General features: G+C 40.0%; 1 protein-coding gene across 4 annotated transcripts; it reads left to right on the top strand.

The window, feature by feature from the left end:
* Positions 1-1,847: 1,847 nt before the first annotated feature.
* Positions 1,848-25,908, top strand: znf652 (zinc finger protein 652). Of its 4 annotated transcripts, none has more exons than XM_058413848.1 (6): positions 1,848-2,092; positions 12,225-13,576; positions 14,289-14,436; positions 15,913-16,028; positions 17,723-17,867; positions 19,283-25,908. In XM_058413848.1, exons 2-6 carry the CDS (start codon positions 12,605-12,607, stop codon positions 19,837-19,839), a joined length of 1,938 nt encoding a protein of 645 aa, XP_058269831.1. In that variant the 5' UTR covers positions 1,848-2,092; positions 12,225-12,604; the 3' UTR covers positions 19,840-25,908. The 4 variants fall into 4 exon arrangements, with proteins under 4 accessions (XP_058269831.1, XP_058269824.1, XP_058269850.1 ...); XM_058413841.1 differs by lacking the exon at positions 1,848-2,092 and adding an exon at positions 2,099-2,243; XM_058413867.1 differs by lacking the exon at positions 1,848-2,092 and adding an exon at positions 11,567-11,989.
* Positions 25,909-26,976: the final 1,068 nt, after the last annotated feature.

Raw genomic sequence — 26,976 nt, 5'->3', positions numbered from 1 at the left:
TTTTGATACCAACGGAAGATATTAAAAAGAAAGCAGCTTTCTTTTTGGCACAATAAAAATAATAAGTCTTCTCATTACTTCAATTCCCTTTTATCTGAACAGCATAAACCTTGTCACAAAGCAGCTTTACAGAAGGATGGATGTACATTGAATTCGAGATCTCGCTTGAGAACAGGAAGCCAGGGGTGACGGAAACAACATGAGGAAGAAACCTTGAGAGGAACCAGATACAAAAGGGAACTCATCCTCTTCTGTGAGACTAGATAGTGGACTAATAAATGAATATTCTTCTACAGTAAAGTCTAATAATACTAAATGTGATGTTCAGTGAGAGGGTCATATCCACATCTTTATGATTACAGCAGGTACAAGTCTACAATATCAAGGTGAGATTATCTACTTGCATATAGGTAAGTGGATTTACTGAGCCCATCCTACTCTAACAGTGTCTCACTGTTAAATTCAACCCACAAACCGATGATTTCCTGTCTCCCTTTATACAGAACATTTAGAACGAGTCAAATTAAAACCCGGTGTCCTCGCATTTCAGGCCTCAGTGGTCTTTACGCCACTTTGTCTTGGGTCAAAACTTGACACCTGCTTGCCAACTCCCCCGTTCCCCATTCAATTCACAGAGGTCTGACCTGTTTCTTCAGACAGTTGTCTCTTTGTTTTTTGCATAAGTAGCTACTTAATTCAGAATTTGTCCTTTTCATCTTAGTTACCAAATAGACCTAGTACATGAAGAAACCAGCATTATAGTTTTATGGGGAAAAAAGGAGTTATTAATCCTGCGTTATGTCACCATATTTTTTTTTCCATTTTGTGCCTTTGTTTTTCAGCCCATTTACATTGTTTTAATTGACAGATAATGCTAGAAAATATTAGAAATTATATATAGAAATGGTAGTTATTGTTCTCATTTACAAGGTGTTTTATTTTATGTCATTACACTTGTTTTATTTATCTTGAAAAATGAAGTGAAATCTTTTGGAAAAATGTGCATTACAGGGCTATGATTATAATTTTCTTTTTAAAAGCATGCATGAATGAGCATATTCTCTAAATCTCTGAAATTACAAATCATGTAATATATATATATATATATATATATATATATATATATATATATATATATATATATATACATATACAGAGAGAGATTTAGAGAATATAGGCAAATATTCAGAAAAAAATAGTCCTTTTTTTTTCTAAAATTTAGTTTTTATTGGGTTTTCACAGTGTTACAGTGACAATCACTGTTCATCAGTGATTTCACATAAATTTAATTCCACACACACAGAAACAGGCCAAGGCACATAAAAAGCAGGAAGGAAGAAATGATAGAAGAAGAAAAGAAAAATCATTTCATTTATACTTTCCAAATATAACTATAAACGTATCGAGATGCAAGGCATATTTTTTGAAATGTTAAGTAATATATATCACAAAAAAATATATATATATAATAAAAAATAAATAATTCATTAATAAAAATTCATTTACAGCTTGGTCAAATTTTTTTAATTGCAAAAAAAATTATAAAACTGAGCAAATTATATTGTTTTAAAGCAGTATAATTGTTTCTTTTTGCACTTCTTTCATCTGTTAGCTCTATTATTAGGGTTTTGTTGTTGTTGTTTTGTTGGGGGGGGGGTAATTAACTTTGTATTGTATGGGATTGCCTGTTGAATGTGTAAAGCTGCTTTACCTTTTGCAAGGTGTTATAAGTCCTTTATTGGACACAGAAAGGTCATGGCATTTGATGGATGGATGGATGGATGGATGGATAGCTAGCTTTGGCACTCAAGTCGAGCGCGAGACTAACGCCAGGCAGCCACGTAGCGAGTTATATCTGCAGAGAAACTACAGCTTTTGCACGGTAAACGGTGGAGGGCGGTAGTAGCAGAGCAAACTAATTATTGCTGGTACACGCATGCAAACAACTGCAAAAGGTCCAAACGTGAGCACAACGCCGAGACCGTTGCTTATTTCGATTTACCGATTTCTCGGATTATTATTCCTCGCCTGTGGAGCTCGCGCTCTGCAACTCCAAGTGCTCGCGATGACTGAGAGGGCGCTCGTGCTTCGGGTGAGTAGTCCAGAGAAGAACCGGAGCTCGCCACAACTTCTATTTTTTTTTTTTCCCTCCTTCATTTTATTTTGCAATTATTTCTAAAATAAATAAATGATAATAATGACACTCGTTCGTCTACCGCGAAACGCTACGGGAATCTGCAAAGGTATGACACTGTCACGAACAATAGTGCCCGTTTTGGAGAGTTATTTGTCACAGTACGTGGGTGTTGTGTGTGTGGGTTTTTTTTTTTTTTGTTCATGTTCTTCTCGCGTGAAATGTTTGTTTGCAAACAAAAATCATGCAAAAAAAAACAACGTCGCGCGCTGCGGTGCAGTTTGGATTTGCACGGCGTGCAGCCGAGCATGGAAATGTTAGCAAATGTCTGTGTAGCAAAAAAAAAAAAATCTCAGGAGCAACGTGTTGTAAATCTGGGCGGTTTTGGATGTTTTGGGGGGTTTTACTGAAGAAAAAGTCATAAGCATACCACCAGGCTTGTGGGCATTCGAGTAAAGCAGTCTGCTGTTGGGGGGAAAAAAATGCTGGCATCTGAGAAGCGCGGATTTAAAAACAATAATAAAGTGTGAGAAGCTGCAGACTGTGTGTAAGGTCTGGTATTTATTTAGCTAGCTAGCCTGCCAGTTGCTAACTACAGACGTACAGTTGCATTGCACGCAGCTGTGCTCTTGCTAACTGACTAGCGCTACTTCGTTAGCCCAAAAACGGCCTGCAAGCTTGTCTCGTTTTGACCAACCAAGGTTTCCTTCAGCTTAACCCTTTCTTTGCGCTCTTTTCCTGAAAGTTGTTCATTGTCTAGCAGGAGACCTCGGCTTTTGTCCAGGGATTTTTCACTGATGTTGCCAGCTCGAGCATGTCCGACTATGGCCTTTATAACTGAGCTGATTTAGGTGCTGGACGCAAGGCCTTTCTGAAACTCGAGTTGTTGTTGGGTTTTGTTGTTGTTTTGTTGTTGTTTCTGGTTAAACATTCGAGCTGAAGCTAAGAGAACTTTTTTTTTTTTTAGCCAAGCCTGAGGAATTTCCATTACCCTGCTTTAGAAACATTTAGGCCTGGGTCAAAACTGACAGCTCTATCCAGAATATGATGAACATCACAACAAAGTAGTGTGCATTAAAGGATAAGGCTAGCTTTAGCTAAATAACTGTAACTACCATTCCCGTTTACAGTCCGTGTCATAAAAGGCTTTTTTTGGAATCGTTGTGATAAGCCAGTACGCAAATAAATGTTAGTTTAATTTCCTCTCAAGCTATCAAACACGTGGATTATGTGTTTTTGCCGTATTTTGGTTGTTTTCTTGACAATAAAAAGCGAAACTCCTGACACGAAGTACTCACTTGCTAAGTAAACAGAGCGTTGTGGCGAGGTAAAAATTAAATAAATAAATTAATTAATTAATAAAACACAACACCACGAACATAAACTGAATTGATGAATAAAAAGTATAAAACTTTCTAAAATTAATAATAATAATAACAACAACAAGAATAAAGCCGTCTTTGCTAAAACACACTGTATTACACACATGTATTACAAGCAGTCATGTCTTGAATTAAGGGCTTGTCTTGTCATGTCTTGAATTAAGTTTGTTATACATTTGAAAATAAATACAAATTCTGTCAGAAAATTTGTTGTTCAGGTTTTACTGCATGGATAAATAGTGTATATTCAGTAAAAAAAAAAAAATGAAATGAAACATGCTCTTGTAAGAAATGAATCAGTAACTGGGTGTTGTTTATTTTGTAGTTTTATTCTCCTTACACCTCAGGAAATTGCCAATAAAAATTTATTAATGAACGACAAGACACACGTTTATCGGATTAGACTGTTGTTTAACGTACAACAGCTTAATAACAAGATTATTTCTGAATTTGTTCAAATTATGGCAACTGTCAGTACTCGTTTCTTTACCAGCCTCTGTTTTTTCTCGCTTTCGGAGTTAAAAAGAAAAATAAATTATTATCTTTCAGGAAAACTGTGTCAGAAAATGTACCGTTACAGACTGACGCTAGAGGCTCCATCTTATAAAATGTGTTTCTCTGTAAAATATAAATTTTTTCATCGATTTATTAGACTTGGATTTTCTGGAGCATCCCTGTCAATGATTCGCTAATGATAATTAATCCGAGAAAGAATCCGAGAAATGATAACGTGCTAGAATGTACATTAAAATATATATATATATATATATATATATATATATATATATATATATATATATATATATATATATATATATATATATATTATTTTTATTTTATTTTTGTTTAATTTTTTTTTTAATGTTGTCTTAAATGGCGGTGAGTAAAAATGGTTAGCTAGCCATTTGTAATGTCGGTTGAACGGCGTCTTCCTGTGAAAGTAGGAGTTTCTTTCCCACGGTTAGTGGCACAATATAACAGACGCTACTACCAAAAGCTAGGCGCCTTGCTTGTCTTGTGATACTAGTACAGAAGGTGCATAACAGAGATGAAGGCAACTGGAAGTGCCGGTATGAGTCAGCACAGTGATCTTCACTGTCAGAAATCACTGATAGTCTTTTGATTGACATTTTCACACTCGCTATCAGAGTATAGAATTTAATCACACCAACTATTCAGCTCTGGTGGAGTTCAGCAGCATCGGTTATATTAATGAATATTATAGTGGAAAAAAAAGGTTTGTTCCAGGTATGTTCCATAGATGTTACCATACAGCAACAATAACTTTTACTACGTTTTCACTTTGTTTGATCAGCTCCACAATGATTTAACTAAAATTTACATTGATGGAATTGGCTCGATAGATCAACTTGAAGACATGTTTTATAGTCTCCATCAAAAGAATACTGTCGCTAGTAAAATAAGTCGGGGTCTGTTAGGCAGAATCCTGTTAGAGAGGACGCAAGATCTAATGAAAACTGCCTCGGATTAGGTTGCAGGTACATTTATGGAGTCACTAAATAGACATTGAATTGAATTTGGAATGGAATTAAGGTTTGACTAATTGAAATTCTCTCTCTCTCTCTCTCTCTAAATCTGTCTCTCTCTCTGTCTCTCTCTCTCTCTCTCTCTCTGTGAATTCTTGGCGCAGTATCTTGGCCACCTCTTCATTGCCAAAGTAGTAAAGTGTCTGAATTCAGTAAGATCAAAAAAAAAATCATACTTTCTTCTCTTTTTTTTTTTTTTTACTCATCCACTCATAGCATTATGTAACAGGAGCCTTTCAGTGCCACTGACACTTCAAATGAGAAAGTCCATGACTGTAACATTGCTTAAAAAAATGAAATGAATGTAAGACTTGCTTTTTGTCCTGTAGAATAATGTTTTCAAATAACGTGAATGAGTAATAAATAGATTTTTAAAAAATAATAATAAAAAAAATGAAAAGGCTCGTAACCTGCATTTGAAAGAGACACTCTTCACCTGCAGGACGACTTCTCTGCTCATAAGGAAGCATTGGAGAAGCCTCAGCATTGATTTGGGACAGGGCCAGCAGGTCTCTTTTTGGCATCGAAACCGCAAAACTTCAGTTTCTTGCTGATTTGAGCCATCTGCTACAGCACAGGTTTCCATACACACACACACACACACACACACACACACAGATAGACCCAAGTACAGACTCTGCTGATGCTCAAAGCAGATTTGCTGATTGTACAGATTTGTGTGTTATGATAATGTTACCTGTGTGTGGTCAAGTAGATTGGTGGTTCTTGGGAAACTCGGTCAGTGTCAGAGTCAGCGATGATGTGAGAAGTTGAGAAATGTTCAGGCATTCGCTTCTTTGCAACTGCACAATGTTCTATAAGAAAGTTAGAGAAAGACAAAAGCTGTCACAGTCTGTGCTGAGACTTTGAAACAGTTCGCACTAGCTGGCGACAAAATAGCAGTCTGTTTTGCACATTAGACAGTGAAGTGTTTTCACCCAGTTTTTCAGTGAATTATATCACCTGCATTCTCCACGACATGCATTTCATAATATGCTTAATGAATTAAAATCCCATTCTCCAGATGATTCTCCAGCAACCTCTCGAGGTTCCTCTCAAGGTTTTTCTGTTGTCACCTCTAACGTCTGTACATTTACGCGATTATTCAATTAGCCAGCCTCACAGAACACAGGTCAAGAGCTTCAGATAATGTTCACCATTCATCAAACGCATGATAAACAAATCTGATCGTAGTGACTGTTTGTGGCAGTGGGGCTTGTGTGAGTAATTCAGAAACTGTTCATCTAGTATTTTCATGTGTAACAGTCTCTTGCAGAAAATTGTGGTCAAAATGTGGTCTGATGAGATGACAGGGAGGCTACAGCAACTCAAGTAATCAAGTGTGCTGAGTAGAAAAACATCTCAGAATGCACGTGGAACCTTGGGCTAAGACAGCAGAAGACCACAGCAGGTTCCACCCCTGTAAGCCAAGAACAGGAGTCCAGGGTCATACAGAGGTTGATTAAAACTGGTCGAGATGAAGAAAACGATGAATCTCGGTATCTGCAGATGGTCAGTCAGAATTTGGTGTCAGCAGCCGGAATCTTCCATGTGTCAACAGTTCAGGCTGGCGATGGTGGTGTGATGGTGTGAGGAATGTTTTCTTGTCGCGCACTGGGCCCTTTAATACCAGTTAAGGAATGCCACAGCATACCTAACATTCTTGCTAACCATGTGATTCTGTTCATAGTCGCTACCTCCGGCATGATAAAAGTACCAGTCATCTTCCTTGAAGATGACAATAATATTGTCGTTATACTCGGTTTGCTCAGCCGACAAATCGTCAGATCAACACGGGCCACAATCTCAAAGGTGTCTTTCCAGCATCACGTGGAGTTTCTTGCCACAGGGCTGTTTTAAGAGTAAAGCAAGATGCTACCCAGTGTTTGTGGGGTGTTCCTGCAAATTAGCCTGCGAGCGTGTAAACATCTGCAATATTGTTGCACATATCATATCAGAATCATTATTGCTACGTAGTAGAGTGCAGCTCGATTCCCGGTAACATACGAATAAACACATAGATATGACCGCTTGTGCACCCGTTGTGTGGTCTCAGAGTGCATATGCTGATTCTCAGAAAGCTGCAGGAAGAAAGGTAGCAGAGTGTGTCTGTATATAGGTGTGGGTGTATGTGGGAGTATGTACAGTGTTTTTGTTTTTTTCACAACACCCATCCGTCTGATTTTTAATGCTTACTTACCAGGTATTTCGGTACTTTTTCTTTTTGGATTCGTGTAGAATTTTTGCCGATGCATTACCATCGAAGCATGCTTTGCTTTACACGCATTTGCAGGTGGGCATGCAACACACACACACACACACACACACACATTCAAAGATGAGACTGTGACTCAGGAAGTTAAGACTGAGACCGTTAAAGGTAGAGCGTGGTTAAACAGAGCTGTTTTTCTTCCTTGCCATGTTGATGAGCGATTGTCTATCTTCTTTCGGCTTCCACACACTGGTCTACTCCCTTGATTTCCGAAGGTCAGTGACATCGTTCTAAAGCGATCCACGCCTCATCGCACGTTCTTCAGGACGAACGCGTCGTTCAGACCCTATCAGAACTCACTCATATTGAAAGCTGTGGTTTCAGTATATTTCTTAATCTCATAACTGCCAACTGAAGCGCCACTATACGTTCTGACTATATACGTTAGTCAATATTGGTTTCCATTCTGTCTGCCGATTTCCTGAAAACCCGCGTGCACACGGCTTAGTCAAACGTAAAGATGCCATCAGACGCCAGTGTGGCGTTAATTCTAGCCTAAGCAGTTAATTCTCCACTTCTGTACTGGAGCACTGTAAATTTGATTAAAAAGGAAATATCCCTGGTTGAAACGAATCCTTGGTGCTGATACCACTGATGGTATGGCAAAGATGGCAAAGAGGTATTATTAGATGTATTATTAGTTGGATTTTAAAGGAAAACTGTGAAACTCTGAAACCCCTGAAAATGTTCATTTCCAAATATTTTTGATGTGGTCAGAGATAAGAGATATCGATCAGGCTTCGCTGAAAGAAGCGAACAAGCAGCAAAGTCGTATTAATGAGAAAGGCACGATAAAAAATATGGAGCAAGCAATCATTTGACTCAAAGTCTAACAGTTGACTTAGAATGCAGTGCATTAATGGTGTAAAATTAAAATACCATGTGACATGGTGTTCTGTCGATTACAATACATTTTCAGTGTCGCAGTAATAAACGGGTCTCGGGTTCAAATTTTGAGTAACAGCAAACGCCACATAATAATGACTCCCTGTGTATGAACCATTCAGACTCTGAGCAGCATATAATGAAACAAAAGTAAACATTAGCGCTCTGGCCAAGCTTTTACTGCTGTGAGTCTTAATGGGGCACATGCTGAAGCGCAGGGCTTTTTTTTTACTTCCCATGCTGCTGTTCACTAATTATGCTGTCAGAGACACGGTGCTCTCTTCTGACCTGGAGGTGTTTTTCAATGCTGCTTTCACCACCTATGGAGTCTTTTGTCTGCAGCTAGGGTGAATATAAAAAGTCTACACACCACTGTTAAAATTGGAATGCTTGTAATCTTAATAAAGCCAAGCTAAACTGTGATCTTTTACACTGACAACATTTGGCAGATGCCTTTATCCAGGATGACTTACTTTTGATCTCATTTATACAAGCCAAGGCTGGGGCAGTCTGGTGGTCCTGAGATTTGAACTCGCAAACTTCCGATCAATAATGCAACACCTTAACCACTGAGCTGCCACTGAACTCCCATTTTAATGCCTTTAGTGTGAGAATCCAACAAAATTAAAAGATTTTTTTTTTATTACAATATTCAGGCTGCACAAGTTAATTAATACTTACACTGACCACCACCTGCCTAATATTGTATTGGTCCCCCTTTTACTGCCAAAACAGCCCTGACCCATCATGCACTGTGTATTCTGACGCCTTTCTATCAGAACCAGCATTAACTACTTCAGCGCTTTGAGCAACAGTCTGTTGGATCGGATCACACGGGCCATCGATGAGAAAGGACATTGGCCGCCCATGACCCTGTCGCCGGTTCACCACTGTTCCTTCCTTGGACCACTTTTGATAGATACTGACCACGGCAGACTGGGAACACCCCACAAGAGCTGCAGTTTTGGAGATGCTCTGATCCAGTCGTCTAGCCATCACAATTTGGTCCTTGTCAAACTTCTAATACATCAACTTTGAGGACAAAATGTTCACTTGCTGCCTAATATATCCCACCCACTAACAGGTACCATGATGAGGAGATAATCAGTGTTATTCACTTCACCGGCACTGCTCATAATGTTAAGCCTGATTGGTGTACATTTCTGTTGCAATACACCACTCGGTCTTTTTGGGTAAGGGTTCACCAACTTTACACATCCTGATTTAACATCCTGATTCTGTTTGTTCTTGCTCCAGATCTATATAGCTGTGAAAAAAAGTACAAATTGTTGATTTTCTGGAGATAGTACTTTGTTGACCTGGATTTTCGGTTGTTAACAAGCAGGAATCTGTAATGTTTCTTTATCTTCAGCTTTATGTTAGAAGCCTGCAGGTTTTGTGCCCCAATAAAGTGGTACTTGGGCTAGTCTAGTCCCAGTACCAGCTGAAGAAAACCAGCACCATAGCATGATGCTGCCACCATCATGCTTCACCATACGTGTGAGTGCTCTTGCGTTTGCTCCAGGCATATTTTGTAGAGTAATTCTTGAATAGTTGCACCATGATCTCATCAGACACATGGGCAGGCGAAATGTATGACAAAGAGTGCCAGATGTTCCTGTCCCTTTGTAAATTTATGAAGGAACATTCAGTTTCATAAGCTTCTTGCAGCCATTGTATGAAACCAAGCAGATATCAAGAAAATTCCTCAGAAATAGCGGATGTAGACATTGATGTCAGGTGTACAATAATAATAAATTTAATTCATAATAAATTTTGAACTTGAGCTTGAATTTGATAAGTTCATTCTGAGCACAGCCACATGTCCCAGTATAAAAGGGTGTGCACGCTTCTGAAACCAGTTTATGCAAAGTATTTTTTTCTATCCGGGGAATTTGGAGGCCAAATCAACACTTTGAATCTTTTTTTGTCATGTTCATCAAACCATTCCTGAGCAATTTTTGCAGAGTGGCAGGGCACATCGTCCTGCTGAAACTGGACGCTGCCATCGGGGCCGATTATATAGGTGCTTTCGGGGTGCTTTTCTTTTGGGGCCAGCAGTCTGCTGGGTCTGGTCATCCTTGCATGCCCATAACTCTGTCACTGATTCACGAATTGTCCACTTGGACACGTTTAATAGGTACTAACTACTGCATATCGGGAACACCACACGAGAACTGATGCAAACCCCACAAGATCCTAACGCTTGCCCATTTCTCCTTCTTCCAACACTGAGAACTGATGGTTCACTTGCTGCCTAATAGATCCCACTCAACATTTCTTCAGTGTTGTTCACTTCACCGGTTAGTGGTTTTAATGTTCTGGTTGATCGGCGTATGTCTTAGGTTTCTGTTTTCAGTTCCTCAAAGCATTCAGTATTATAAAACTACAATAATTGAAGCCCGATAATGCCTCAGTGTTCGTACGATCCATTCAGGCTCGCAGCAGCATATAATGAAACAAATGCTGTGCATTAGAGTGTAACAAAATTAAACATGGCCAAGCTTTCAGTGGTGCGACTCTCAAGGGATCATGTACTGATGCTTTTTATACCTCATTATGCTCTCCGCTATGCATGCTGTCAGAAACACATTGCCCTGTGTAACCCTGGAGGCAATCGTCCTGTGTATTCCACTACGCTAAGCAGAGGTTCTTTCTGTAGTTAACACGATTGTTGCCACGTTATATATCTTTAGCCGGCACTGAATCGGAAGGGAAACACTGCCTGAATTTAGCAGAGAGGGGGGTGTGTGTGTGCGTTGTTTCATGTTTTTCATCTAGCTGTACTGACTGACACAGTAATGTTTCATAAAGTGTTCCCAAAAAACAGATGCTAAAGATTTGACAGGAAACCTCAGCTTTCTTCTGACCATGTGCATTGCTGCATGCTTCTGTTTTTTTTTTTTAAATTCTCCAGACTCCATGACCACCTTTTCAGAAGTAGGAGTTTACACTAAGTGCAGAGGTATCAGATTGAGAGCCTCATACTGAATGATGCAGACTAAAGGAATAAAGCCCCGCTGCGTTGCTGCCTCTTTTGAGGGAGAAATGAAACGATGGCTAAAGGCCACTAGTTGCCAGCAGGTCGTTTAACACCACGGGTCACGTAGGGAACGATTATCTAAAGTGAAACTAGACTTGCATGATAATTGAAGTTTAAACTAAAATATATATATATATATATTTTAGAAAATAATGCCTTCGAAGACCGTGTGTTAATTCTAAAAATTTGGGTAACCGGTTGTTTTTGTTTTGTTTTTTTTTATCAGATTTTCCAAGCATGAGCGATTTATTTTTACACCTTGCTAATACAGTTTATTTGGTACATACTACAGTAACTAAAATTAAAATTGTCACTTGCATTGAGATCACGTATTACATATTCGGTTGTTTGTGCATGAGTGAAAGAAGGTGTGTTTGTGTGTTTAAGGGTTTTAGTTTTCTCTACTCAGCTCCTTTGTGGTTTTAATTTAAGTTGCTCACACATGCTCCCACACAGAAGTGAAACGGTTGCGGTCAGGAGTGTGTGTGTGTGTGTGTGCGCGCACGCGTGTGTGTGTATGTGTGTGTGTGTGTGTGTGTGCAGGTCCATATGTGTGTCGGTAGTAGTGTGATTTCTAGATCTCTGCACCTTAACCAGAGAACAGTTTCGTTTATCTCTCCCACACTCGTTTGGTGGATGCTGAAATGCAGAATCTCCTTTCACAGACAGGTACACGGTTTAATTGCTTGCAATCTCAGCTCCAAGACGTCGATTTGGGTAAAAAAGGTAATGTCTCAGGTAATGTTAATTCTTATACAAGGTGATATGCACAATAGCCTGCTCTTTGTGAGAATGTCTGTGTTTCATATCCTGTTTCATTTTCTTCTACTTCATCTTCTTTGCTGCTGTTCGTAATATGAGTGTTTAATAAGTCGCCTTTATTCAGGTGTCAGGTTTATAGAATCGTGCAGGATCGGACTAAGTTTCTGTTCTCCCCCTTTTCCGTTCCATCTACTTTCAGGCAACGTGTGGTACAATGCTTCTGAAACAGACCTGGCGGGTTGCTACAACCACAAGAGGTTAATCTCAGCGCGCAACAAGCCGTACTTCATCTGATTCAGCAGATATTAACAGAGAACGAAGTATCCTTTCCATCGTCTGGAGGTATTAAAGACGCTTTGATCCAATTAAGCCAGCTTGATTTGCTCTAACAGTGATTGTAAACCTGCTACCTCTTCCATTGCGTCTCTGCCTCCTTCTGACGTGGAGGTCATGGAGGCCAGGTTCGGGTTGGGCTGAGGCATCTTCCTTTCTTCTCCCCTTGTGGGAGGGGTAGGAGATTGGTTCCTGCCTAGTTTAGAGGAAACAGCCACGTTGCTCGTGAAGCAAACTGTGCAGTCGATGCAAAGGACTATCTATACACAGATGAAGTCGTGCCAGACGCTGAAGGAAGAGACGATAAAGGAAGCCATGTCGCAGGAGGAGGGGCCGAGGACTCATTCCACACAGACCTACTACCATCCTACCTCTCTAGCAGACAGCGACCTATCACAAAAGCTCTACAAGCAGGAGGGGGTGTCCAAGCCTTATTCAGTGCTGGTTGAAAACAAGATGCCTGCCAAAGCACTGGCTCCTGACCTCGAACCCAATCCTGCCCCTCTTCAGCATTACTACAAAGAAGCTGCGGGAACAGCCGGAGCCGAGGGAGCGGTAAAGTCCAAAAACGACGGGACGTCCGATGACACCGAGGAGGAGGAAGAAGAAGAAGAGGAGTTCAAGCGAGCACAGATCATTGTTGAGGTAAACCTGAACAATCAGACCCTGCATGTCTCCAAAGGTGAAAAGAGCATTGCTGCAGGAGACGTAAAAAGTGACAGCGAAGAGGAGGACGAGGAGGAGGGAGAAGAAGAAGAGGAGGAGGATGAAGAAGACGACGAAGACGATAGTATGGAAGAAGAGGAGAGTCCCGAGGAGGACCCGGACGATGAGGAGGAAGAGGAAAACGAGGCACGGAGGACGAGATCCAAGCGGACGCGCACAAAGAGTCACATCGTCGCCGTAGCCACAGGGTCCATCGGCGTAACCACGAGGGGGCGGAGAAAGAGCGCCGAAGCCCCGCCTCAGAAGCGCAGGTCAACGCGGGACGGAAGGAGCTCCGGTCCATCTGTTTCAGGAGGAGGAAGGGAGGGTGAGGAGCGTGGGACACTGGCGTGTGAGAAATGCCCACGCGTCTTCAACACCCGCTGGTACCTGGAGAAGCACATGAACGTCACACACAGGCGCATGCAGATCTGCGACAAGTGCGGCAAGAAGTTTGTCCTGGAGAGCGAGCTGGCTCTACACCAGCAGACTGACTGCGAGAAGAACATCCAGGTGAGAGGCGTGGAGCACAGATCTTTTAATTTAGTTATAAAACATTTGAATTTATTCATTTGGCACGATTATCCACTAAAGGAACAGTCCAGCCTGAACAACTGAACAACTATATATATATATATATATATATATATAATATATTTAAGTGGGTCTAAAGGTCAGCATGTTGGTTCATTTTCACTTTGGTGTACACTTTCCTACATTACCCATAATGCCATTCGACTATCTGCTGATAGTGGTGACAGTTGGAATTAGCTTCCAGAGCTTCAGCCTTCATGCTAATACTGCCAGCATCATCCTAGTCATCACTTAGCTAGCTATTCTATCCTTTCTGACCAGTTTAACCATTATCCTTTCTGAGAATATTTTTCTTCCTTTTAAACACCTCCTAGGTATTCTGCTATAAACATGTTTGTTTGAATTAACATGATGCACAGTGAACTTTTCCTTTTAAGGGTGCTGACCAATAGGGCTAGGGACACATGCAAGAACTGAGAGATGAGTCCTAACCTTGATCTTGAAGGTTTATTTTTTTTTTTTAAAAGTTTCAGTTTTTTGTCTTGCCAGCAGAGGGAGACAGAGAATCAGAGACAGACAGATCATCGTGAAGATGGCAGTATTCAGTATACAACAGATTTATCATCTAAACTGTGAATGAAATATGCTGGAAATCTCTAATTTGCCGTGTGTGTGTGTTTCTGCTCCTCAGTGTGTGTCGTGTAATAAATCTTTCAAAAAGCTCTGGTCACTTCACGAGCACATTAAGATTGTCCATGGCTATGCCGAGAAGAAATTCGCCTGCGAGATATGCGAGAAGAAGTTCTACACCATGGCTCATGTCCGCAAGCACATGGTCGGTGAGTATGGAAAACATTCCCTCAGGGGGGGGAAATAAGCACACAACACACGCAGTGGACACTCTTAAACAGGTAATATGTCTCCTGAGTGTAATTTTAAATCAGGAGACCAGTCACATGTTTTTGATTCAGCCAAAGCAATTACATGTGGAAATATATAATAATTATACAGTACAAATGGATCTGATATTTAATTTATTATTATTATTATTATTATTATTATTATTATTATTATTATTATTATTATTATTATTTGAGAATGAGGTTCCCTTCTGAGCCTGGATCCTCTCAAGGTTTCTTCCTCATATCATCCCAGGGAGTTTTTCCTTGCCACCGTCACCTCATTAGGGATAAAATAAATTAAGGATAAAATAGTTTAATAATTTAATTTAATAATTTATTTTTATTTCTAGTTATTTAGTTATTTTAGTTTAGTTTTTTCATTTTTTTTCCCCTCCCCTTTCTCTGTTTCTCTTCTCTTGTAAAGCTGCTTTGAGACAATGTTCATTGTAAAAGGCGCTATACAAAATAAATTGAATTGAATTTAATAGTTATTAATTAATAGGGGGTTCCTGTTGTTACTGCTTAGGAACTTTTTAGTATATCCTTCGTAGCTTTACTAATAGTTTTCTTAACAAAAAGGGAGAAAAGCTGGGTCCTTCTGTGCAATCCAGTTTTATCATGAGCTTTAATTTAGTCACTGAATTTGTAAAAAATAAATTAAAGAAATTCTGCCCAAAATTGTGGCGTTTTTTTGCCTGTAGTGTCCTTCTAAGTTTTAATAAGCTTTAAATATTTATTTTTCCATAAATAGATATTTCTGTAAATATATTTGTTTATGTACAATTATTTTATTTTATTTTATTTGCTGTCTTCCTGCAAAGGTCATGTTGTCTAAACATTTAACAAACACAGTGAGAACATCAGTCAGCCTCTCATGATTCGATCAAGACGTCTAATCAATTCAGTCTATAATCAGATACCAGCTTTCATAAAATATCCACAATGCGCCCGAGGTTCGTCTAAACCCAATTTCCTTCCACTTTGCAGCTACATGCACTAACTCTTCCTATCACACATCAGCTTCATATCGTACCCAGGAGTACATTTAGGCCAGTGTATAGAAGACCGATTGTACAGAAATCACAGTAGTGAGAGAACTTGGCACTGATTGACGTAAACTTGCATGTGCAAGGAGTCATTCCATGCTTGGTCCAAGCTCTGTGTCATTTCAATCCCTACCCATGAGGCATCATATGTCATCTTAATAGGCGTCGAGTGTTTCAGACACTCACCATGAAACACATTTCTTATTAATTAGGCTTCGTTATTCTAACAACTGATGTTTATGCAAGCTCTCTTTGTTTCTCTCTCTCTCTCTCTCTCTCTCATCTCTCTCTTTCTTTCTATCTCACTCACTCACTCTCTCTCTCTCTCACACACTCATATCTCTCTCTCTCTCTTTCTCCCCTGCAGCTCACACTAAGGACATGCCCTTTACATGTGAGACTTGTGGAAAGTCCTTTAAGCGCAGCATGTCTTTAAAGGTGCACTCACTTCAGCATTCAGGAGAGAAGCCCTTCCGTTGTGAGGTACACACACACACACACATTAATGCATGTGCGTACACACCTCTGTGTTTTTTGGAGAAAACTGAACTGCTTTCTCAGGTTAACTCAACTCCCCCCCCCACACACGCTGTGTACACTACCTCTCACACACACACACACACACACAAAATGACTGCATTCATTAATCCTCTCACATGGAGGTAAAGCAAACACACAAGCAGCCACCAATGCATATAAACTTGTTGCTTGCCTTTGTGTGTGTGTGTGTGTGTGTGTGTTCAGACTACACCTGCCAAGCTTTTCTGACTGAAAATAAGGCTCTATTTATTTTCTGTACACTACACCCTGTATTTGCATAAAAGTTTAATGAGGTCCTGTGTTTGTGTCGGTTACACGCGTTCATCTTTTTCAGTCTCTCAATAGAGAAGCAGGCTGTTTACAGCCAAATACACGTTTATATTTGTCAAACCTGTTGGATGTAGCGTTAACAGCGCCCAAGGTTTGGCTATTGCTAATATCCAGAAATATCTGCACCATTCAGAAAAATTAATTATAGCTCATCCAAGCTTAAAGCGTTAATTGAATGTGTTATGCTTCAAGCTGTTTTCTCTTTTGTACTGTTAATTATCCTACACATTTTCCTACAGCACACTGGTATTAAAATGATCAGCAACCCACAAAAGTTAGCATTGGCCCACGTCTGGCGGCTTAACTGTTTACTCTAGAATTATGGGCACCCTTTCTATTTATAAGCACAATTTTATTGTTTTTTTTTCCCCCGAGTGATGAAATTTTTGTTTGAATTTATTTTGTATATATTTTTAGCTTTTTTAAGAAAAATCTGTTAGGGTGTAAAATGTGATTAGAAATATTTAATCCTTATTTTTAAGTATGTTTTTACTGTATTATTATTATTATTATTATTATTATGCTATTATATTCGAGGGCTGCCAGTAAATCCACTGTGTATTGAGAAGTATGGTGTGTCACTAGATTCTGAATAAAGTGATTGTGCTGCTAATTGGGTTGCTGCCTCTGTGTTTGCTGAAGGTAATTAGATTTGATTAACTATGCAATTGAGCAATGTTCACTGTACCATGAATCTATAACAAGAGAGACCAGGCTGGCTGGTTCAGCACCTCCATCATTGTCCTCTGTGTTTTCTAAATAGCTTGTCTGGTGGTTGACCCATTTACATTTCTCGTATCAGGTCTTGTGACTGCTGTATGCTGTCCAGATTTAGAACTTTTCTTTTAGACCAGATTTTATTTCTATGGTTCGTTCCAGCTGAGGCTTCATTTGCAAGAAGTCTACAAGTTCATGTTCACACCTATTTTTTCCCAGTATATTCATCTGAGGTTGGAAACGTAAATGGCGATTCTGCATCAGCATTGATGCTTGGAGTGGAGGAGAGCAGCCCCTCATGACCATGTGGCAGTTTTTAAACCCACAGTGGGTGTGGAACCCACAGGGTGGTCTGGGTGGAGCTGCTTCAGTCAAAAGCATAGTGCATGTGTGTTTTATGTGAAAGAGGGTGTGTGTGTGTGTCAGTCATTCAGGAAGGGTTGGGCTAGTACATATATAAATAACTCCTGTAATGACAGGTTTATAAGATGTAATAACAGGTTATGGCTCTTATATTACAAAGCTCCTTTCCTGTGATCCAGCTGTAACTACTGCTTTCACCCACACTGTCTATTTCCATGTGCGCGCAGAATTGTGATGAGCGTTTCCAGTATAAGTATCAGTTGCGGTCTCACATGAGCATCCACATTGGACACAAGCAGTTCATGTGCCAGTGGTGTGGCAAAGACTTCAACATGAAGCAGTATTTCGATGAGCATATGAAGACGCACACAGGTGAGACACACAGACAGGTCTGAACACATAACCACATATATACAGTAACCTCATGTGTACAGTACTGTAAAGTAACTACACCCAATAAATGTGTACAGTTACATGTGCGTGTATAACGTAACTATAAATACTGCCATTAAAACCACTGACAGATGACGTGAATATCATTGAATATCTCGTTCAAATGGCATCTGTCAAGGGTGGGATATTTTAGGTCACAAGTGAACTCAAGGTTGATGGGCAAAAATGGGCAAGTATAAAGATCTGGTCCACACTGTGGCTAGACAACTGTGTAAGAGCATTTCCAAAACAGCAGGTCTTTCCACTGTGCTGTAATTAGTACCTACCAAAAGTGGATCAAGGACACAAAACTGCTGCACCAGCAACATGGACACCAAAGGCTCATTGATGTGTGTGAGGAGCAAAGACGGCTACCCCATCTGAAGAGCATCCCACAGAAGAGATATAGCACAAACTACTGAAATAGTGAATGATGGCTATGATGAAACACACAGTGCATTGTAGCTTCCTGTATATGAGGCTGAAAGGCTGTAGAATGGTCACAGTACTCATGCTGACCCTGTCCATCAACAAAAGCACCTAGAATGGGCAGCAGAACTGGACCATAGAGCAGACTGGTTTGAAGAATCACCTTCATCGTGTGTGTGTCACTTACCTGGGGAAGAAGATGCACCAGGATGCCAATAATCCTATGTTGGATTATATTCCTGAAAGTATTCTGTGGGAATCTGTGAATGTTTTATGTTTTCATTCTTTAATTCCCAGGCTGCAAAAGGTTTGAGAATGGTTTGAGGTTCTCCATGTAACACTTTTGTCTCACTTTTTTTTCTTTTTATGAATTTAGATGAAAGACTCGAATGTTTGTGGTGGAACACACCCAGAGTTCCCTATAATTGCCCTTTAATATCACTGGCCTCCATGTTGCACACCCAAAAACAAACTCGATTTAGTCAAACAGCCATTCTGTCGTTTGGTGTGTGTGTGTTTTTTTTTTTTACCCAGAATTATAAACAGTGCTAGCAAATCCTCATGTCTTAGGGACAAATTCACCCATAACCATCTAAAAGAGATAAGAAGTGGAACTGAAGTAGTGTCAGTTTTTACCATCTTTATGTATGAATAGTTTCTTGTTTGAGCATATAGTATTTGATTATATAGGATACTTTGAGTTTGTTTCTTGCATTTCAGAACGCTAATCGTATACAACTTGTATGCAACAGAGTTTTACTTTGAAAAAAGGTTGCTTCGACAACTACTTTGGAAAGCCAGAACCATTCATCAGAGAAAGAACTCTTGAGAGCAAGTGTCGTGTTAAGAGAACATCACAGAATTAGAACCACATTCAGTCGTTTTACTGTTTTTCTAACTCAAGCTCACATGCTTTGTTGTTGCAGGTGAGAAGCCATTCATCTGCGAGATCTGCGGGAAGAGTTTCACCAGTCGGCCCAACATGAAGCGTCACCGGCGCACACACACCGGAGAGAAGCCTTACCCGTGCGAAGTGTGCGGTCAACGCTTTCGCTTCTCCAACATGCTCAAGGCGCACCGAGAGAAGTGCTTTCGGGTCACCAGCCCCATGACCCAACAGCCTGCCAACATGCCCATCTCTGTTCATCTCACTGGCCACACCCCTTCTTCTTCCGGCCACACCTCCAGCCCACCACTGCCCCCTCAGGGCACATCCTCTGCCACAGCCGTGGGCCCAGGAATGGTCGCTTCCGGAATCGGACATGGCTTTTCCCATTTGCACATGCAGGCCACGCCCCCGCAGCACCACCAAGCCCATGTGCATCACTCTGGCCACGCCCCTATGACGAGCCATGCCTCTCCTCACCAGTCCGTCCCGTCTTCTCTCTTGCCGTCTCCCCCCGCGCTTTTTAAAAGTGAGCCAATTAACCACTGCGCCCACGAGGACGTGTACCTGAGGCCAGGCTCCACACAGCAGCACTAAAAATCCGCCGGCTGTTCACACACACACTGATAATGTGTTCAGGGGTGTATGACGAAAGCTCAGCAAAACGTGTGTGTGTGTGTGTGTGTGTGTGTGTTCTAGAGAGGCATATTTGTAAGTGCTGACTGTGCATATCCTTGCTGGGAAGCGATCATGTGATCAGACAAGTTGTTTAAGGCCGGTAACCTCAGTGAACTTTCTCTCAAATAATATTAGCATTACTTTACACCTCATATACTGGTAAGAACTATTCCACTTGCATCACAATGATGAAAACATACCACTGTGTGTGAGCCGGCACACTTTCGGTCTCTCTCTCTCTCTCTCTCTGTCCCTCTTTTTTTTTTTTTTTTTTTTTTTTTTTTTTTTTTTTTTTAATCTCTGTCTCTGCTCTTTCACACCATCTGTGTCTTTGTCTCGCACACCCGGTATGCTTCTATTCTCTCTCTCTCTCTCTCTCTCTCTCGCTTTCTCTCACGCTCTCGCTCTGTCTATCACACATTCTGTTTCTGTTTCTCACTATGTTTCTCTCCCATCACACACTCTGTTTCTTTCCGTCTCTCTTTCACCGTTTCTCCCTGTGTCTCTCCTCTCACTCCTCTTTCTCGTATCTCTCACTCTCTCTCTCTCTGACACACTTTTTGTCTTTCTCTCTCTCTCTCTCGCTCTCTCTCTATCTATCTCATAACATATCCAGCTGCTGCTGCCAGGGTTCTACGGGTTCAACACAATTACTTGTAAAAGCTCTAAATTCACTTTTAAAAATGCAGTTAAGCCTTCTCTATATGGAAGTACACATTTGACATAAGCGTGTGTGTGTGTGCGCGCGCGTGTGTGTGTGTGTGCGCGTGTGTGTGTGTGTGTGTACACAAACTTACACATGCCGACTTTGGGCACTTAAACTCATAGATGATATAACGCACTCAAGTATGCTTGTTTTTATGGTTGTTGTCAGATTATTGTGTGTTGTTTTGGGTTTTTTTCCACCAATGGTTTTGAGACTGTATGTTCTGTATGAGGATTCGTGGATGTAATCAAGCAAAACTTTTAGGGGAAAAGAGACTTTTGAGAAATGATGTCATGTGTCATAACAGACTTAAACCAAACCCCATAATTCATTAATAACGTTCTGTATGATCTAACCCACTTACCACATATTCTTATTTGTAAACATTATGTTTTTAAGAGGAATTTTTACGTGTGTGTGTTAATGGGCTTGAGAAGAGGTTTATTTGTATTTGTATTTGTTTATTCAGATGAATGTTAGGGCAACTGTAGCGTGCAGCAGCGAGTGTGTGACTGAGTGACTGTATACTTGTTGTGACTCTTGTAACACCTCGGGAGGTGCTGGCATTGAAAGCTGCTTCTCTGTCTTTTAAATGACTATTCATCGTGTGTGTGTGTGTGTGTGTGTGTGTGGTTAAATTCTATTTTGTTTATCTGTTCTCTGCACTTTACTGCTGCATTACAGATTTGAACTGAAAATGAAACGACTTATGTCAAGCAACCAAGCGAGTGTGTGTGTGTGTGTGTGTGTGTGTGTGTGTGCATGAGTGAGTGAGTTGGTCAGCTTTTAGAAAAGGAGGAGAATGGACCTCGATTTTAACTATGGAAAGAGCTTCAGTTTCATGTTATAGTTGATTTCTTCCTCTCCCTGCAGCCTTGACAGGTGGTGATGTTTGTCATGCTTGGACCTTCCTGTTGATTTTCCTCTTTTCTTTCGGTTGATAGGATGCACTTTCTGCGTAAAGGAAACCTTTCTAGTCAAGAAATAAGCAGACCATGTTTAATACTCTAGAGTGATTTTAAAGCAGCGGAGTTATCCCTTCTCTGTTCCCACCGCTCGACTGTAGCAGCGCGATTGAATCACTGTATGGTACTCCGATGTGCGGCTTTGCCAACTGCTTTTTCTTTTGATTGTGTATGAGAAAGGACGAGAGACATGTATTACTCACAGGCCTTTTATATATATATAATGCTCATTTAACATACTTTCTGATAACTTTAGAAAGTAAAAAATAATAAGTAGTCACATTTATAACTTTGTTAGTCGTCATTTATACATTTTTTCTTTAATGAAATATGACGTCTGTCTTATGTTCAGGGTGTGTGTGGTGAAAATCAGCTCCTTTTGACCCTTTCACCCTTTTTCTGTCTAGTCCACAGAAGCACGTGATTGTGGTGAGGCTAAGAGAGTGATTAGATTACCCGAAGTGTTAGCGAAGTACGATTACTTCCTTCAGGGAATGTTGTCTTTGACTTATCTCTTTGTTCTGAGAATACTCGATCTCTGATACTCTGAATGATCAAAGGCCAACGAAACCTCCATCAGGTAAGTTACTGCAGTGTGATAGTTTATCTGTGGTTGCTGACAAGGTTAAAACTGGGCATTGTTCCCACTTTCAGCTCTCTTGTGGGTGGAGATGCGTACCTTATTTGGATCAAACAGATACCAATAAGGGAACCAGATCCGCTAATAATTGCCGAGGAACGATTAAAATGAACTGAACCGCAGTGATGTGGCCGATTTTGAGGAAGTGTCCTAGCCAGAGTACACACAACCTACTGATACTGCTGACTTTTACACATTTGAGATTTATTTCCCTAGGGCAGCGTAGTAGGTTCGTATTTCATTTCCAAATAAAAAACAAAAGTAATCTGCTTTAGGTCAAACCTGCCTCTGGATTAAATCCAGATGCACTTCTGTAATACGATAGAAAGGTTTCATATGAACAAAACACATTTTCCCTCCACAGCATGCTCACCTGCAAACTTCTTTACACCAGCCAGCTCTTCTTTATCATTTGATAGCTAGCTATCAGCTAGCTGGCTTACATGTTTCCTCCAAGCCAGCCACATGCTATTTTTCTGCACATGCTACAGTGTTAGAGGAAAGTGCTGTCTGTCCTATTTTATATAAACAAGCCTCAGGATTGGCTAGTTTTGCTGTGACTAATGAGAGTATGGCCAATTTCGCTCACATGGTTTTGTCTGGATTTTAGTTCATAATTTCTCAAATAGACCAAATGCTATTGTGTTCAGAGCAACAACAAAAAAAAAGGTATAGAACCTGGGATCTTGATCACTTTTTACTTCAACATTTGTTTGCATTCAGGTGAACTTCTGAGGTTAAAAACATTTCAGTGCAATGCTGTCATAAACAAGGGAGCACATGATGATACAGCTTCTAACTAGTCGACCAAGCCTAGAAATACTGCTGTGTAATGAAAGCGGCCCAGACTGAGAAGTGAAATTTAAGATTCAGCTAGTTTTCAGCAGAATTAGAAAACCCTGACGATGACTGTGCACATGTTCCACCTGACTGCCTTTTCCTACAGTTCGAGTAATCTTTACACAGATGTCGAAGGTCAGATGCATTGCTGTTTCCTTGAACGTGCACGTTACACTGAAGAAACGTTGCAATGGATGTTTAGAATCTTGGCTACTATTCACCAGATTTCATCACAAAATAAGTTCATCCTCCTACCTTTAGTGTATTGCTTCTGCAATGCAATGATTAATGAATCTGAAGACACACACACTAACATTTTTTTGTTATTTAAAAAAATAATGTACGGTTGTTTGGGGAAAACTTTGCCATGAGCAAAGTTATGCAATATTTGGTTCTGTAAACTTTAAACTACAGGGGGTCTAGAAGAACAAAGTTCTTGCATTTTAAAATCTGCTTTAAAAATACAAAACCTCATATACACCAATCAGGCATAACATTATGACCACACGGCTAGTATTGTGTTGGTGCCTCTTTTGCTGTCAAATTAGCCCTGATCCAACGAGGCATGGACTCCACTGTGTGCTGTGGTTTTTTGGCACCAAGATGTTAGCAGCAGGACTTAAAGGATACTTACAGGTCTTAAAGGATACTTTCGATAGATACTGACCACTGCAGACCGGGAACACCCCACAAGAGCTGCAGTTTTGGAGATGCTCTGATCCAGTCGTCTAGCCATCACAATTTGGCCCTTGTCAAATCCTTACACTTGCCCATTTTTCCTGCTTCTAACACATCAACAAGAGGACAAAATGTTCACTTGCTGCCTAATATATCCCACCCACTAACAGGTGCCATGATGAGGAGATAATCAGTGTTATTCACTTCACCTCTCACTGCTCATAATGTTATGCCTGATCAGTGTATATAGACTATATGGTTAAAAAAAAAAAAGTGGACAGCTGATCATCCCATTCCAGATTTAGTTCCACCTCCACATTTCTTGGAAGTAATTTCCTGCTTGGTTATTACAAACCTAACTAAATGTTTAATTGTTAATTAAAGAGTCCAGGCTAGTCATAAAACATTTTCTCTTATCAAAGCATCTGTTTTAGTTTACATCATGATGTAAAAACAGTGTAGATAGTTTTCTTATAGTATAGTTTCTTTTTTCCCCTCCAACTTTTGGAGTTTTGGATGTTTGAGTGCATTGGTAATGATACTGTAACAGATTTAAGTGCATACTCTGTGCTCCAGTGCTACTGCCTTAAAATAGCCAGTCAAAATTGCCTGTTATTATAGAGACCTGTGGACAAGAAGCAGAGGAGAGAGGAACAGATGTACAGGAGAATGTACCCAAGCAAAAATAGGGAGATTTTGTTGTCTGTTGTTAACATTGCATTAAGGTCAAAGACAACTAATATATTTCCACACTCAATACAAATTGTGAATGTAAAGACATTGCCAAGCTCCACATTTCAGCATAACAGGTGTATTTACATTATCCAAACCTTGAGCAACAAAAATCTGCTAAAAATTCCTGCTGGAAAGCGTTGTCTAAAAAGGCTTCCCAGTAGGAAACTTCAGCCTGGCATCAGGAAAGCCAAGTTCAATTAAACATCTGAGCTGAAAACGACGTTTGCTGCCAATGACATAAACCGGTGAGTATGAAAAATCCTCCATGGCATAACTGACTACAAATCAAGGCCATTCCACTTACAATGATGGATCTCATTTTCTCATTTTAAAAGAGGAGTGCTCCACTCTATCCACCCCCAACCTTTCTTCACCCCCGTCATTTACAATCTCAGAAGAAGTGGGGAGAATTTCTTTCAAAAGGCTAAACAAAAGAAAGGCAACTGGCCCAGATCACCTCTATCACTTCATCACTGCACTGAAGTGCTGGCCTCTGTTTTCACAAAGATCCTCAACACCTTTTTAAGAGGTCTATTATCATCTCTATACCTAAATCACCAAAAAGACATCAGAACTTAATGACTTCAGGCTTCTTGCATGTACAATACATCCATGGCCATGAAAATGCCTGAAGTCTTGCCTAAGTGGAGTCATGCACATTATAACTAATGGATCTACTGCAGTTATCTACTGCACATGTTTTGTCCCTGCTTGATTGCTGTGTTTTGGAATAAATATTTTCCCATATTTAATTCCTTGGAGTACATGTCGCAGTTGAAAGCATTGCTTATGCAATTAAACATTTTTAAAGTCTTACGTTTTCACTGCACGATGGACGTGTAAGGACTAAGAGTGGGTTGGTTTCCATAATATTCTTTTCTTTTTCCAGAGGTCATCAAATCTCAGCAAGAAGAACATTGCATAATATACAGTTGAACAAATATATTTGCAAACTATTGTCATAGAATTGAGTCATGGTACTTTAAGATACCAGGTAACTGGGACAGTCAAACATATCAGCAATTATTTTCAGGTCTGATAAATGAATATCTCATTTTTGGTGATTAAATGCTTTCCGTGGAACTGCTTGATATTAAAAAAAAAAAAAAGGAGGTTGTAAGAATCAACCAGGAGTCTGAGGTCGGAAAGTTAAGAGCACGATATATACAGATCATCATCATTTCATTGTTCTCAGATAAAGGGATATAATGAACTACATTTTAATGATGCACTGACCAGTGTTGAACTCTGCTTTTATAAAAACATCTTAAGAAGCAGAAGAAGCCTTGGGTATATTTCGTGACACTTAAACCTGTTCTTGAGTATGAGGAGATGTTTGCTTATACTATGCTGTGTTCATATAATCGTAGAGATTCATGTTCATGGGTTACACTGTAACTGCGAGGAATAAATGATAAATTGTTGCTTATCTTTTACTGTTTTTTTTTGTTTACTGTGGGTTTATCCATAAGCTTTTCTAGAAAAGATTGATTAAGAAGTTTGAAGAAATGTTGAATATTTGCGAAACCATATTACTGGTCTGTTCTCGCCGTGAAATAAAGGGTAAATTTTTAGACTACATTCTTAATTCATAGACAATTTTACTTGTATTTTGGGGACATCTTGTGATTTGAGTTATTGATGCAATGATTAAGCATGCTACAAATAAATAATGTTTTGAATATGTAATTAAAGATGAAGGCAAAGACAATAATTGGCCCAAATGACCAAGCATGTCATTAAAATCATTTTAATTCAGTCTTGACAAAAGGGTAAGTGCATGCTCCCTAAGAATATGAGAAATAGTCAACATCTCATTTTTTAATAATGCCAAGAAAGCTTAGACAAGACGGAATTTTAAAACTTGTCCCAATATATGTGAATAGTTTGGGGAACTGCATAGTGAATTTAATTGTAGGATCATTATGTGTATACTATATGGGCAAAGGTTTGCAGAGCCCTCAACACCACATATGTGCACTGTTGCCGCGTATTTTTGAAGCAAATTTCTCTTCAATGGAACTAAACTGTCGAGCCCAAACATGTTCTTTGCCATGTGCACAAAGTGAGCTTCACGAAGACAGGGTTTTGCCAAGGATGGAGAGAAAGAACCTGTACAAAAATCTGACCTCAACGCCACTGAAGACCTTTGAGATGAACAAATGTCCACTGCACCTCAGCCAAATCCCCAAAGCCACACTCGGAAATCTAGGGGAAAGCCTTCCCAGAAGTTTGAATGTTATTAAAACAGCAAAGGGAGGATTAAATCTGGAATTGGATGTCGAACAAGCACATATTTGCGTTATGGCCAGGTGTCCACAATAGTGTACTTGTAAGTGAAGCTGATGGATAAATATGATTACAGTAATCCACTCTATCGGTTCAGTGTCGTGTTGGGTTCAACACCACCATAGCCAAGACCGAGTCAAGACCAAGCCCATAGTCAATAGAGTCTGAGCCATGACTGGGCGAAACAATAACAATACCAGTAC

This window comes from Hemibagrus wyckioides, linkage group LG02 (genome assembly GCF_019097595.1).
Source record: "Hemibagrus wyckioides isolate EC202008001 linkage group LG02, SWU_Hwy_1.0, whole genome shotgun sequence".
NCBI classification, from domain to species: domain Eukaryota; kingdom Metazoa; phylum Chordata; class Actinopteri; order Siluriformes; family Bagridae; genus Hemibagrus; species Hemibagrus wyckioides.
This window is presented reverse-complemented; position numbering and strand designations above follow the sequence as displayed.